The 15,496-nt window shown below is 41.4% G+C and overlaps 1 protein-coding gene across 1 annotated transcript in view; it reads left to right on the forward strand.

Annotated features, from left to right (window-relative positions):
- The window catches only part of Jmy (junction mediating and regulatory protein, p53 cofactor), a 72,566-nt gene that overhangs the window by 22,829 nt on the left and 34,241 nt on the right, over positions 1-15,496 (forward strand). Inside the window, exons 3-4 of the mRNA XM_059276373.1 lie at positions 6,052-6,202; positions 12,619-12,788. Coding sequence (XP_059132356.1) covers positions 6,052-6,202; positions 12,619-12,788 — 321 coding nt within the window. The remainder of the gene's footprint in view (positions 1-6,051; positions 6,203-12,618; positions 12,789-15,496) is intronic.

A 15,496-nucleotide genomic window follows, 5' to 3' on the forward strand; every position in this document is an offset into this window, starting at 1 on the left:
TAGTATCTTACATACTTTACCAAATTTTGGTGCGAACACTTAAGATCTGCTGTTACATTTTTAAAGAATATTACATATTGATAAGTATATTTTACTATGTTGTAACAGATTTTTTAACTTAGTCTTTCTAGCTGAAATTTTGTGCCTTTTAACTAAAATCTTCCCTAAACCCCAAATCCCTGTCTTCTACATGAGTTCATACCATTCTACTGTTTGTTAAAGGCTAACTGACATTTTTATATGTGTACGCGCGCACGCGCGCACACACACACACACACACACACACACACACACACACACACTCCCATGTTTTCTTTGTCCATTAATCTGTTGATGGACACGTGTTCATTCCATCTCTCTTACTGTGAGTAATGCTGAAGTTAACATTGGAACCTCAGCATACTGACATCACGTCCTTGGTCATATATCTAGAAGTAGGACTGGAAGAATATGTGGTCTGTTTCTAGTTGTCTGAGGAGCCACCATAATAGTTAACACTAATACATTTCCACAACAGTGCAAAAACCTCCCTTTCTTCATCTCCTTTCCAATATTGGTGATCTTTTGTCTTTTTGATAGTATCCATTTAAATAAGAGTGAGATCATACCTCATTAGGGGTTTGACTTAATTTCCTTAATGATTAGTGACATAGAATATTTTTCATATACTTGTCAGCTTAGGCCCTTGGCCCATTTTTTAAATTGTCTCCTCCTATTTGGATACTCATCTTTCACAAGATGTCTGGTAGTGAGTGAAATCCAGGTTCTTTTGAAGCCACTCAGTTCCCTTACCACAGAGCTGCATCCATAGCCTCTCACTGCCCAGTCTGGCCTTGGTCTTTGTGTCTGCTTTGCTGGCACCCCAAGTAGCTGGGATTACAGGTGCATGCTAGTACACCCATTTCACACTCTTGGATGGTGTATTAAGAAGCTCTGACCGGGCTGGAGAGAGATGGCTCAGTGATTAAGAGTGCTTACTGCTTCCAGAGGATCTTAATTTGGTTCCCAGCACCCATAATGGGTGGTTCATAACCATCTGTAACTCCAGCTCCAGGGGATCTAATGCCCTTTTCTGGCCTCTACTGGTGACACAGTAAGTCTTTTAAAAAAACGTTCTTGATAATCACTTATCATTGAACAAGCAGCCCCAGTGCCTAGAAAAGTTACATTGTGCTACAATATCAATAAGGAGAATCTTAAGCTAGGTGTTCCCAGTATCTTAACAATGCGCAGAAATTCCATAATAAGTTCTTATAAAACGCAGTATCCTAGCAAAGATGTACTTGTATAATAAGGAGTTCCATGCCAGAGAATTTGTATTTATAAATTAGTTTTATTCTCCTGGCTACCTAAACTGACACACACCTTTTTCCATGTTAAAACAGGCTCTGTTTTCTTTCTAGCCTTGAAATTCCAAACAGAGCTGTCATTGTTTTTAGCACGCAATTCAACTGAACAGGGCTGCTGCGACATCTTCAAGTTTCCCAAGTTAGGAAAAGAAGTTGGGAGAGGATTGTTGCTTAGTGTCTTGAGCACAGTAGAATGACTAGGCAAGGTTTCTGGCAGTTGGTTGCAGCATCAGAGCTGCCAAGTTCAAAAGTCATCCACAAAGCATCAGTGTGTGTGTGTGTGTGTGTGTGTGTGTGTGTGTGTGTGTGTGTGTGTGTGTGATGTTGAAGCATGTGTGTATTTTGTTGTGAGGTGCAGACACAAGTGCTAATCCAGCAGCAGTGTGCAAGTTCTCTTCAGATGAGTGCACTGTCGTTTGGTTTTTAACCTCCTCCCACAAAAGCCATAATAGAAAATTTGAGTCTTCTAGGTGTCCATCCCTCCTTTTGTCTGTCGATGGGAGGTGCAGCGTTTATTCATGCAGGTGGAAATGATTTCCGTCTTAATGTTCTGAGTTTTGAGTTTGTACATTCTTTGTTGTGTTTATTAAGTTTCTTTTCTGTAGTTAAGTCTGTTGAGGTTTGATCAGAAAATCAAGCTAGCAATATCAACAGAGAGTGTTCTGATACTAAGATTTGTTAACTAGGTATAAAGTAAAGCAGGTAATAAAGGAAGGCAAGAAAGTAAGCTACCTCAAGGAAGCAATTATAAAAACAGCCACCACTTTTTTAGAGGTGAAAGAACAAAGGGAAGGGACTGGATTTATTAAGCACAAAGGGCAGGTCCCCTGGAGCTATGTCCTTATAAAAGGATGTTGCTTCTTGTAGTAGCCTTGATGGAGAGATCCAGACCTCTAAGGATAGGGCACTTGGTGTGCTGGTACTGGCTGTCTTGGAAAAGGTAAAGTTGCATTATAAGGCTGATTTTGAAAAAGCTGCAGCCTTGATTTTGTTGTTGAGGAAGGAACTGTTGGTGCTGGAATTTAAAAAGCAAGTCTGGGGTGATACCTACAGGTACAGCAGAGTTAAAGATACGCAGATAGGGCTGGAGAGATGGCTTAGAGGTTAAGAGCACTGCTTGCTCTTCCAAAGGTCCTGAGTTCAATTCCCAGCAACCACATGGTGGCTCACAACCATCTGTAATGAGATCTGGTGCCCTCTTCTGGCTTGCAGGGATATGTGCAGACAGAACAATGTATGCATAATAAATAAATAAATCTTTGAAAAAAAAAGATATGCAGATAGAAGGAAAAAGGGCATCTCTTGCCATCCAACCTTTCTATTGATAGTACCTGGAAAGGGTTTGCAGATTCTAAACCTAGCATTACAAGGTAGTAGGAGGTTGAACTGGAAGATGAGGCAAAAAGGCCTCTGTAGTACCTGGGATCTCAGGCATGCCACACCATGATCATTTAAATGGATGATTGATTTGATAAGGTATTTGTGAAAGAAAGATCTTGTGGTTAATTAGTAACAGAACCATGTCTTCTAATTTTGCAAATAAGTAAATAAATAAATGAATTCTGTATCACTAATGTATCCCCCTTCCATTGCATTATAAATTTCCAGTGAGGAATACTGCCTCCTACTCATTTTTGTACTCTGAATCATCTGGTACATTGGTGTGTTATGTCGTTCCCTGCCCCCCCCCCCCGTTACATTTTTTATTGTATTTACATGCATGAGTGTTTGCTTACATGTATGCATGTGCACCATATCTATGCCTGGTGCTCATAGAAGTCAGAAGAGAGAGGGCATTGGCTCCCTAGACTGTTGTGGATGGTTGGTTGCAAACCACCATGTAGATGCTGGGAAACAAACCCAGATCCTCTGCAGTAGCAGTAAGTTCTCTTACATGCTGAGCTGTCTCTGCTGTCTCCACACTGGTCTCTTTATTTAAATTACACACTTAATATTCACAACAAAGTTCCAAAAGAGAAGTGAACAGTATACAAAGCATATATATATATGTGACTCCTGAAGTGGTTTGCATATTGGGGAGAACAAATCCAGTATAAATGACTATCACGAACCAAGGTGCCATACTAGACATGTTGGGACAGCCATGCTAGCACACGCTTGTCATCCAGCAGCAAGTCAGGAGGCAGAGATGCTCCTCCTGCCTGCCTGTGCTTGACACCGGTTTCTAGTCCCCCAAACAGGACTCACACAGAGACATTGGGTCCTGATGCTATCGCCGCTTCTTCCTCCTCACTGTACACTGCCCAGAGAGGCCCCTCACACTTACTGTCTTTGATCTTCCTAGAGGAGAATAGGGAACTTGGTTAATGTGCCTTTAGCCCATTCATTGGTATAGTTTGTTAGCCCAAAGAAGAAATGAAAGTTTCTTCCTATTTATTAGTTTATGTACAGCACCACTTTTTCATTGTTAAACATATCTGATCCAGTGAAGACAGTGGAAAATGTAGGGTCTTTTCTTGGCCTTTCTCCTTTTCTCTTCACTCTTCTCTCTTTTCTCACTTTGCCTTTTGTAGCTAGAGTTTTCCTGCCTGGCCCACGGTCAGGACAAATCTCTCTCACCTGCCAGTCCCGCAGCTGCTCAGACCCAACCAAGTAAACACAGAGACTTACATTGCTTACAAACTTTATGGCCGTGGCAAGCTTCTTGGTAACTGTTCTTATATCTTAAATCAACCCATTTCTATTAATCTATAAGTTGCCACGTGGCTCATGGCTTACCGGTATCTTAACATCTTTCTCATGGCGGTGGCTGGCAGCGTCTCTCTGACTCAGCCTTTCGCTTCCCAGAATTTTCCCCTCTGCTTGTCCCGCCTATACTTCCTGCCTGGCTACTGGCCAATCAGTGTTTTATTTATACAGAGCAATATCCACAGCAGCCTTTCTTTTGACAAGGTCTCATTTTGTGGATCAGGCTGACCTGAAATTCACAGCTGCCTCTCAGCTTTCTGAGTGCTGGGATAACAGGCATGGCAGGAACCACAGGCCTGGGAGAAACTGCAGCTTGTGTTCTTGTAGGGCTGCAGATGGAGCTCTGCCGCTGCCTTACATCCTGGCCCTGGGAAGTGCAGTTTTTGAACAGGGAGAAAATGACTAATCCAAAATCTGCCACCTGAGGATGACATTAGTAGTACATTTTACATGCTTTGTCTTTATTTCTCTGGAAATTCATTATGTAATTGAAACTTATTTCATCTGTGATGTATCCACCTACTGTTACAGCATAATTTCGTGTTAGGAGAAACTTTTGGATTTTATGACTGTGTCATACACAGCGTTCTCACTCCATGTCTGGTCTTCATTTCCCCTTTATTTCAAACAACCCTCAGTGTGTGTGAACAGCTCTAGTTATTCCTCAAAGATGCTTTCTCCTTGAACTTCTCCATCTCAGCTCTTTCTTGCTGTTGGGTACCTTTTCCTAGTGAACACTCACTTTGTGTGTGTGTGTGTGTGTGTGTGTGTGTGTGTATGTGTGTGTGTGTGTGTGTGTAGTGTGCCATGGGTGACTTACATTTATCTGTTTTTCATTTACTGTGTATGGGTATTTTCCTGCATGTATATCTGTACACCACATGTGTGTCTGGTACCAACAGAAGCCAGAAGAGGGTGCCAGATCCCCTGGGACTGGAGTTACAGATAGCTGTGAATCACCATGTGGGTGCTGGGAATTGAATTTGGGTCCTCTAGAAAAGCAGCCAGTGCTCTTGATTGCTGAGCTATTTCTCTAGCCCCATCCTACCCCCCCCCCCTTTTTTTTTTTTTTGCTGTTTTTTTGTTTTGTTTTGTTTTGTTTCGTTTTCTGAGACAAGGTCTTTCTATATAGTCCTGATTGTCCTAAAACTTACTGTGTAGACCAGGCTGGCCTTGAACTCAGAGATATCTGCCTCTGCCTTCTGAATGCTAGGATTAAAGATGTGTGCCAACATTCTTCTTGTTTTTCATTGTTTTAACAGTATTACTAATTTTCTTTCCCCTCATGCTTCAGCCTTTTAAGAGCTGGGGTTACAGACATGGGCCACCATACTCTGCTTAAATGTTTCTTATTTAATTTTTTTAAATCAGTCTCCTGGATATGATAAATCAGGATTATATGTGTCTACGACCCATTTCTGTTCATTTTGTTCTCACTTTTGTTCGTGACTTTGGTAATACATAGCTGGTTTGTTTTTATCTTAAAGGGATAGAATGTTTGCTTGGGATATGCCAGGCCTTAGTGCTTGAAAAAGGAAAACAATAAATAAAAGAAAATTTATGTAGAGTATTTTTAGTATGCACTTGAGCAGATTTTTACAATATCGCCAATCTTCAAATCTTTTAATATTTAATGTCCTTTAAATAAAATTACTGTACAGATAATTGTTAACCTAAAATATTACTATTGTAAGTGAGAAAATAAGTTGCTCATTATCTCACCACTCAGAAATGAGCAAACGCTTTGCTTTGTATTGTTTCTACATATGTAGAAGGGAAGGGAGGGTGGAGGAAGGTCGAAAGGGAAGGATGGAGGGCAGATTCCCATGTCAGATATCTTCAGTGTGGCTACTGAGTCACTCAGTTTAAATATCACCAATGGTAACAAGTAATGTGCTTTATTTTAGCACCAAGCCTGGCTACTTCCTGGCATGTAACATTCATTAAATGTTTGAGGAATGAGTAAAGGATTTCTTCCTCTTTTTCTCTGAAGATTTCCATGGAGAATGATTATCTGGGACCTCGAAGAATTGAGAGTCTACAGAAAGAAGACGCTGACTGGCAGCGGAAAGCTCACATGGCTGTGTTGTCTATTCAGGATCTCACTGTCAAATATTTTGAAATAACAGCTAAAGCTCAGAAAGGTAAGCTTCAGTAAGATTCCGTGGGCACTTTTGGAAGGCTTGTAGTTACATTTTTTTATGTTTAGAATAATTGTATAGTTGGGTCAGTGTGACTCACCTCAGCAGAGAGTAACCAGTATTAGCAAGTCAAGGTATCCTTTCAGCTCCTCCTAGGCAAATGTGTATGACCGTACGCTCTGTACAGAAGAAAAGCTGGAGTACTATTGTGGGAGCCACCAGAGAAGACTTCTCAGACGAGACGGGTTTAAGTCTTTTATCAGCTGTTACTTCACTAAGTGTTCGGGATCCCAGTGTAGTCCTGAGCCTTTACCAGGGTGAGCTTTTAAGCACAGAATCTATGTTCTGGGTTGACATAGTTCAGTTAACAAGAACAGTTAGCCAGAAGTGGTACTACAGAAGCCAAAGAAAGCAAGGTTAAGGCATTCAGAGACTTTCTCAGATTATGGACTTGGATGGATTGGTCTTTGTTTTCATTTGGCAGGTGGTGCTGCCTCCATGTGTTTTATGGCCTGATTGTACTTCTATCATGGAGTTAGTTGTGCTGAGGTCTGGGGGCCTACTGAGGTCTGAGGCCCTGTTACAAGTACAGAAACAGATGCAGTAAGGTCATTTCATCTTGGATAAGGCCAGTTAATGGAAAAACATGATTGAAACAAATAACTAACTATAAACACAAATGAATTTTTTATAAAGCTAAACTTCACAGACTTGACTTTAAAATGTATCATACTTAAAATAGAACATGTCCCCTCCTCCCAGTACACTCTACTTTATTGATCTTACAGTTGTTTTAATATTTGACTACAATTTTAATAGATGCTCAGAATTTTTGTTTTTTGTTTTTGTTTTTTGAGACAGGGTTTTTCTGTGAAAAGTCGTGGCTGTCCTGGAACTCGCTCTGTAGACCAGGCTGGCCTTGAACTCACAGAAATCCGCCTGCCTCTGCCTCCCAAGTGCACCACCACTACCGCCTGGCAATGGTCAGAAATTTAAGAAAGATAGAAGTATATTTGATATAAAACAGACAATAGGGATATTTTGTTTGAGACATTAAAATTGAGGTTCAAGGAGATGCTAAGTTGAAAAGTTTGGCTCTATTGTTAATATGCCTATTCATGCCGCATTAAATAATAAAAAGGTTCTTCCTCTTTGAGTAGTTTAGACTAAGAGTGAACATAAACTTTAATTTTGTCTTCTGTTCATCTGCAATTTGTGGTTTGTTGTCTATCTGTTGTGTGTGTATGATGATTGTTGTCTTCCCCTGACAAAGGGCTTTGCTCCATATTTATCGAACAGCACAGAAAACATGATATGGGAAAGAAATGAGGAATTGTCTTCTATAAACATTTTAGAGTTTTACAAGAGATGTTTTACTGATACAAGCTGACCCAAGATAGTACTCAAAACTGCAAACATGTTATCAGCTTATATCCACATGTTGCTTCCAACATTTATGGTGGATGTTTGTTTTCTTTAAGGTTGCTTTCAACCTGTTGGCTTCTTCAGCAAATGATTACCACAACACACGCATATTCTAGGTCAGTGGCATGGAAGTGTATATAGTATAAGATCAAAGCTATGCATTTAGCTTATTGTACAATATGATTATGTGGAAAGTTGAAGGTATAGTAAGGGTGGGTTCATTGTTTTCTTAAGGGCAAGTTGACAGGCTGAACACACAGTAGGGAAACAGATTGAGCACATATAGTCAAGGCATGTTATTAATGTGGTTCAGGCAAGGTCTGGCAAAAATTCAGTTTTTGAAGGCAAGAAATATTTTCAGGAAAAGCTGTTCCCTCAGTCGTTTAAGAACCACTAAGAACAGCAGTGACTATAGCAACAAAGCTCAGAGAGACAAAGAAAAGGAGCACAGCTTCTAAGGAAGCAAATTCCTTTTCTCTCAGATCAGGAACACAGGTGATTTTTAAAGTCTGTAAGTCAAGAAGTAGCCATGTGTTTAAAGTAAGCAGGAACAGGGGTGGTAAGCCTAAGGAGCTGACTTACAGTTACCTTTTAAGATGTATCTAAGTTACTGTGAACTTATTTCTTCTTAAAGGAGTTCTGGAGCTGGAGAGATGGCTCAGCAGTTAAGAGCACTGACTGCTCTTCCAAAGAACCAGGGTTCTATTCCTGACACCCATGTGGTGGCTCACTTTTGTCTGTTAACTCCAGTTCCAGAGAATCCAATGCCCTTTTCTGACTTCCATGGATACCATGCGTACATGGTGTGTGCACATGCAGGCAAAACACCTGTACATATAAATAAAGGATTTCTGGAAAATTTTCTTTTTTTGTTTTTCTTTTCTTTTCTTTTTTTTTAGACAGGGTTTCTCTGTGGAGTTTTGGTGCCTATCCTGGATCTTGCTCTGTAGTCCAGGCTAGCCTCGAACTCACAGAGATCTGCCTGGCTCTGCCTCCCGAGTGCTGGGATTAAAGGCATGTGCCACCACCGCCTCATGATTTCTGAAAATTTTAAGGCAAAAAATTACTAAATTCTTATCTTAGTCAGTGTTCTATTGCTGTGAAGAGATACCATGACCACAGCAACTTTTACAAAAGAAAACATTTAATTTGAGCTGGCTTACAGTTCAGAGATTTAAGTCCATTATCATCATGGTGAGATATGATGGAGTGCAAGCAGACATGGTGGTGAAGAAGGAGCTGAGAGTCCTAAATATCAGTCTGCAGCAGCAGGAAGTGAACTGTGTGCTAGGTATAGCTTGAGCATAGCAGACCTCAAAATCTACCCCCACAAGGCCACACTTCCTCAACAAGGCCACACCTACTCCAACAGAGTCATATCTCCTAATAGTGCCACTTCCTGTGGGGGCCATTTTCTTTCAAACCATCACATTCTACTCCCTGGCTACCATTATGATAGGCTTGTAGCCATATCATAATGCAAAAATACATTCAGTCCAACTTCAAACGTTCTTTTAGTCTTTAACAGTCTCAAATGTATTTAAAATCTGAAGTCCAAAGTCTCTTGTGAGATTCATGCAATCTCTTAACTCTAATCCCTGGTAAAATCAAAATAAAAAAGCATATCACATACTTCCAGCATATATGGCACAGGATATACATTACTATTCCAAAATGGAGAAAGGGGGGATAATGAGAAAATACTGGGCCAAAGCAAGACCAAACTCCCCCTGGGCGAACTCCAAACTCTGTATCTCTATATCTGATGTCAAAACACTCTTAAGATTTCCAGCATCTTTCAGCTTTGTTGAGTGCAACACACTCCTCTCTCTTTCGGGCTTGGTTCCATTCCTTGTTAGCAGCTTTTCTCAATAGGTATCCCACAATTTTGTGGTCTCTAAGACAATTCAGGCTTCACCATTACAGCTTCACACAATGGCCTCTGGGCTTCCATGCAAGGATAACCTTGCCCATGCCTGGCCTCAGTGGCTTTTTTTAGTCTTAGAGGAAGATTCCATAGCCCCTTTCTTCTATCCTTGACTCTACAGCCAAACCCACATGGCTGAATCTCTGCCAAGTTCTGCTGCTTTCTGGGGTTGGAACCTGGTCCCCTTGTTCAGTTACATTTTCACCAGCTTTCTGTCTTTCATGGCCTAAGCTTAGCTGCCCTGCAACTTGCTCTGTAGACCAGGCTGACCTCAAACTCAGAGAAGCCCCAGCCTCTGCCTTCTGATTACTGGGATTAAAGGTGTGCACCACCATGCCTGGACCAAAACTGTTCTTTAATTCCTGTTCACAAGTTGGAAGCTTAGCTGGGTAGGCTCTTGCCCTGAGGTTGCCACTCCCTTTATTCCATTTCTTAATCTGTTTATTGTCTTGAACCCAGGACTTGGCTTCATTCTACTTCCTGGTGTCCCTTTCCTCCTCAAATTGTACATCTTGTATTTTTCTTTGCTCTACTTGCTCCTTTTCATTATAGATGTTCATAAGAGTCAACACTAGTAACCACATGACAGAGTCTATACTAAGCTGTTTTGAGATCTCCTTTACCAATGCACCTAATCCAAAACTTTTCACTTTAGCCTCAGGCAGACTCTTTGTACAAGGGCAAAAAACAGTCACTTTCTTCACCAAAACATTACAAAAAATGATCTCTAAACAGCATACTAAAATTCTGCTCTGAAACCTCTTGTGCCAGGCCCCCACAGTCCAAATCTACCTCCAGCACCACTGTCTTCCATGTTCCTACTAGTATGACCCATTAAGCAGCATTTAAAGTATTCCACTGCTTTCCTAACCCAAAGTACCAAAATCCAAATTCCTTCAAACAAAAATATGGACAGGCCTATCACAGCAATACCCCAGTTCCTGATACCAACTTCTGCCTTAGTTAGGTTTCTATTGCTGTAAAGAGACAACATGACCACAACTCTTGTAAAGGAAAACCTTTAATTGGGCTAGCTTACAGTTTCAGAGGTTTAGTCCATTGTCATTTTGGCAAGACATGCAGGCAGACATGGTGCTGGAGAAGGAGCTGAGAGTTCTACATCTTGATCTGTAGGCAACAGGAAGTAAACTGACTTACTGGGCGTGGCTTGAGCATATATGAAACCTCAAAGCACACCCCCAGAGTGACATAATTCCTCTAATAAGGCCTTACCTACTCCTAAGCCACACCTCCTAATAGTGTCACTCCCTGGGGACCATTCTCTTTCAAATCATCACAATTCTGTATTGTAAAAGATGGTTAGGACAAAGTAACAATACAAAATAAATCACCTTTTAAAATATGAAAGAAGATACCAGCAAGTATATCTTTTATTGTATTTTGAACTGATCTAATTGCCAACTTCTGTAAGAAAGCATCTATCATTTATTAAAATGTCATTGGGCATAAAGATACAGAATTAAGGTTTCAGGTGGTAGCATTGTCAATGTTCCTATCAGTATTTTTTATTTGTTTGTTTATTTTGGGTTTTTTCAAGACAGGGTTTCTCTGTGTAGTTTTGGTGCCTGTCCTTGATCTCGTTCTGTAGACCAGGCTGGCCTCTAACTCACAGAGATCTACCTGCCTCTGCCTCCATATATTAAAGGTATATGCCTCCATTGCCCAGCTTATTTTTATTTATATGCATGTATCTATGTGGTTATATATAATTTTTTTTTTAATGCACTCACATGGAGGCCCAAGGCATTGGCTCTCCTGGAACTGGCTTTATAAGTCTTTGTGAGCTGCCCATTGTGGGTGCTGCTAGTTGACCTTGGGTCCTCTGGAAGAGCAGTTGGTGTCCTAATCACTGAGCCATCTATCTAGTTCTACTTTCTTTAAACTGGAAGACATTAGCTGTCGATCAGCAATTAGTGTCTGAGCCAGGCCTGTGTTATCACACACTAAGTTCTTCCTTTCTGTGCAGTGATGCCACACACTGTTAATCCCAGCACCCAGGAGGCAGAGGCAAGCAGATCTCTGAGTTTGAGGCCAGCCTGGTCTACAGAATGAGTTCCAGGACACCCAGGGCTCTTAAACAGAGAAACCTTGTCTTGGGGAGGTGGGGGGGAAGTTCTTCCTTTCTGGAGCAGGAAGAGGGCTGTGCTCTTTCTCATAGCTGATGATTCCATTTTTACCTTCTGAATGAGAGCTGAACTAGTGTGTGTCTTTAGTTCCTGCTGCATCTGGTTCTCACAAAATTTTCAGAATATACAGTGATAAACCATGGAATGTATGATTGCATGTTTAGAATATTTAGGGCTTAGATTTCAACTAATACATGTATGCTATATATATATACATATATGTACTTCAATAATGTTTACCCCCATTTCTAAATGTTATTTTTATTGATTAATTTATTATTTTGTTGTTGTTGTTATTGTTTGAGACAGGGTCTCTGTGTAGTCCTGACTGTCCTGTAATTGACTCACTATGTAAATGAGGCTGGCCTCAACTCACCATGCCCAGCTTTCAGCTATTTTTTTAATGATTTATATGTATTTTTTATTTACGTGTATGTATGTGAGTCTGTGTGTTTATGTGCACCACATGTGTACAGAATCCTGAGGAGGCCAGAAAAAGGCATCCGGTTCTCTGGAACTGGTTATGAACTGTTGTGGATTCTGGAACCAACTCAGTCCTCTGCAAGAGCAGTAAACATGCTTATCTTCTGAGCCATCTCTCCATCCCGTGTTGAAGGGTGTTTCTCTGTTTTGTTGGAGGCAGGCAGTGTCTCATTGTGTAGCTCTGGCCGTTATGGAATTCGCTGTGTAGACCAGGCTGGCCTCAAACTTTGGTTCACCTGCCTCTGCCTCCTTAGTGCTGCGATTAAAGGTGTGTACCACTGCTTGAGATAACAGAGGATGTATGATATTATTGAACTATTAAGATTTTAGAGATGTTAAACATTTATTGTGAGGGGTCAATGAAATCTAAGACCTTATAGTTCTTTAGTGTCCAGCAGTTTTGTGCTTTAATATCCCTACAAAATTATTATTACCAGCTGTGTATGATCGGATGCGAGCAGATCAGAAGAAATTTGGCAAAGCATCGTGGGCAGCAGCTGCAGAACGCATGGAAAAACTCCAGTATGCAGTTTCTAAGGAGACTTTGCAGATGATGAGAGCTAAAGAGATTTGTCTGGAACAGAAGAAACATGCACTGAAAGAAGAGGTAATAAGAGCCTTCATTAAAACATATAAAATGTAAAAAGTTAGGATTCACATACATTAGATTCTTGGTTTTGATAGAAATCTTTTTTGATATTTTTATATAACATTTTCTGATTACACTGCCAGTTTCTTATGCATTGTATGTATGTCTGTGTGTGTGTGTGTGTGTGTGTGTGTGTGTGTGTGTGTGTGTGTGTGTATGCATGCACACAGATGTAGATGCATGTGTTTGTATGTGTATGCATGAGGGCAGTCAGCCTTGGGTGTCATTCCTCAGTTGATGACCACTTTGGCACTTGTCAATTAGGCTGGGCAGGCCAACTTAAGGATCCACCCTTCTCTCTCTCTCTCTCTCTCCAGCCCTGGGATTTCAAATCTGTGCCATCATACTCAGCATTTTTATATGGGCTCTGGGATCAGGTTCTTAGACTTGCATGATGTTTTAGTTTTCTTTCTGATGCTGTGATAAAATGTAGACCAGTAGCAACTAGGGGGAGGAAAGGATTTATTTGTTTATACTCCAGGTCACAGTCCATCCAGAGGGTCCTCGGGGCAGGAGCTTGACTCAGAACCCATGCAGGAGTGCTGCTTGCTGGCTTGTTCTCTCACTGGCTGAGGCTCATATTCAGCTCCTTTGCTTAAACTGCCCAGGATAGCCAGGCGTAACGATACACACCTTTAATCCCAGCACTCAGGAGGCAGAGGCAGGCAGATCTCTGTGAGTTCAAGGCCAGCTTGGTCTACAAAGTGAGTTCCAGCACAGCCAGGTCTGTTACACAGAGAAACCCTGTCTTGAAAAATTAAAACAGAAACCTGCCCAGGACCCCCAGCCCAGGGAGTAGGACAGGTGATTCTAGGCTGTGTCAGGATATATGGCTGTCTGCCTATCATAGTTACTTTTTATATCTGTGATAAGATACCATGAAAAGAAGGGAGTTATGCTTTGGGCTCACGATTCCAGAGTACTAAGAGCCCCTGACCAATCACGGCAGGGAGCATGGCAGCACTCAGGCAGACTTGGCACTGGAGCAGCAGCTGGCGGCTCACAATTCAGTCTCAAAGGAGCACAAGGCAGAGACAGCCAACTGGGAATGGTGATAGGCTTTTGAAACCTCCAAACCCATTCCCAGTCCGTCCTCCATATGTCCTCCAACAAGGCCACACCTCCTGATCCTTCCTAAACAGTTTACCGACCGGGGACCAAGCATTAAATGTGGGGCCAAAAAGTGTGGTTGAAGGCCAGAGAGGGGACTCAGTGGTTAAGTACACTGCCTGCTTTTTCAGAGGAGCGTGTTGGATTCCCAGCATGCACTGGTGCCTAGCTGGCTGTAACTCCTGTCTCAGGGGATTTGTTGCCCTCTCCAGCCTCTGTGGGCACTACATCTATGGTGCACAGATATACACGAAGATACAACATCTATATATGTAAAAAACATTTCTGAAATTTATGTGTTGATTATATGTTGGACTTTTCTGCTTGCCTTCCCTTATCAATTTTATATCCTAGGATAATTGTTTATTTTAGTGCACATTATTATTTTTCCTTGTGTATATGGATAGAATCTCCCTTTGTGACCTTGCCTGGACTCCTTCATCTCTCCATGGCAGATCTTTTTTTTTTTTTTTAAAGCTTTAAGGTTTTAAACATTTGTGTGTTTTTATGTGCACATTTGAGTGCCTGTAGTTATAAGTGGTTGTAAGATGCTTGTTGTGGGTGCTGGGAACTAAACTTGGGTCCTGGAAAGGCAAGCGGCAAGGACTCCTAACTGGAACCCCCTCTGTAGCCACACAGACTCTGATTCCTCAAGGTACTTTAGTCCCCAGACTTGGGTGTTCTGTTTCATTCTTCTTCTTTCTTTGCTGTTTTCCCCCCTGATTTTTGGAGTTCCACACAACTCAAATGACTCCTTTGTCATTGTCCTGTTGCTGTGAAAAGACACCATGACCAAGGCAATTCTTATAAAAGAAAGCATTTACTTCAGGGCTTGCTTACAGTTTCAGAGGCTTGGTCCATTATCATCATGGCAGGGAGCATGGTGGCCTGCATGGCATGGTGCTGGAGCAGGAGTGAGAGCTACATCCTGGTCCTCAGGCAGAGAGAGAGGAGGACAGCACCTGGCCCACCCCCACTGACACACTTTCTCTAGGCCGCATCTATTCCAACAATTCCATACCTAACCCTTCTAATCCTTTCAGATAGTGCCACTCCCTGGTGACTAAGCATTCAGATGAGCCTATGGGGGTCATTTTTATTTAATACACCACACTCTCTCAGTTTATTAAACAAAAAAAAGTGCTTTCCCAGAAATTTTAGTAAGTTACAGAGATAAATGACTCAACCTACCTCCTGCCCTGCACCTCTCCCCACAGGCTGCATTTAAAATTTATTATTATTATTGTGTTGTGTATAGGAGTGTTCATGCCATGGTGTTTCTGTGCAGCCAGAGAACAACTTTGTGGAGTCAAGTCTTTCCACAATTATTTGGCTTCTGGAGATGGAATTAGGTGTTCTTGGGGATCAAACTCAGGTTGCCGGGCTTGCGAGGCAAGACCCCCTGAACCATGCCATTGACCTTACACATAGCCTTTTAAAGATAATTTTTGAAAACATAAATAAGATATGGTCATAAAATATAGTGAGATTTGAAAAGTATATGTAAAAGTGATCTGTGAGCTTGATCACATTCAAAGTGGACCATTGGAGAAGCA

This window comes from Peromyscus eremicus, chromosome 11, assembly GCF_949786415.1.
Source record: "Peromyscus eremicus chromosome 11, PerEre_H2_v1, whole genome shotgun sequence".
NCBI classification, from domain to species: Eukaryota; Metazoa; Chordata; class Mammalia; order Rodentia; family Cricetidae; genus Peromyscus; species Peromyscus eremicus.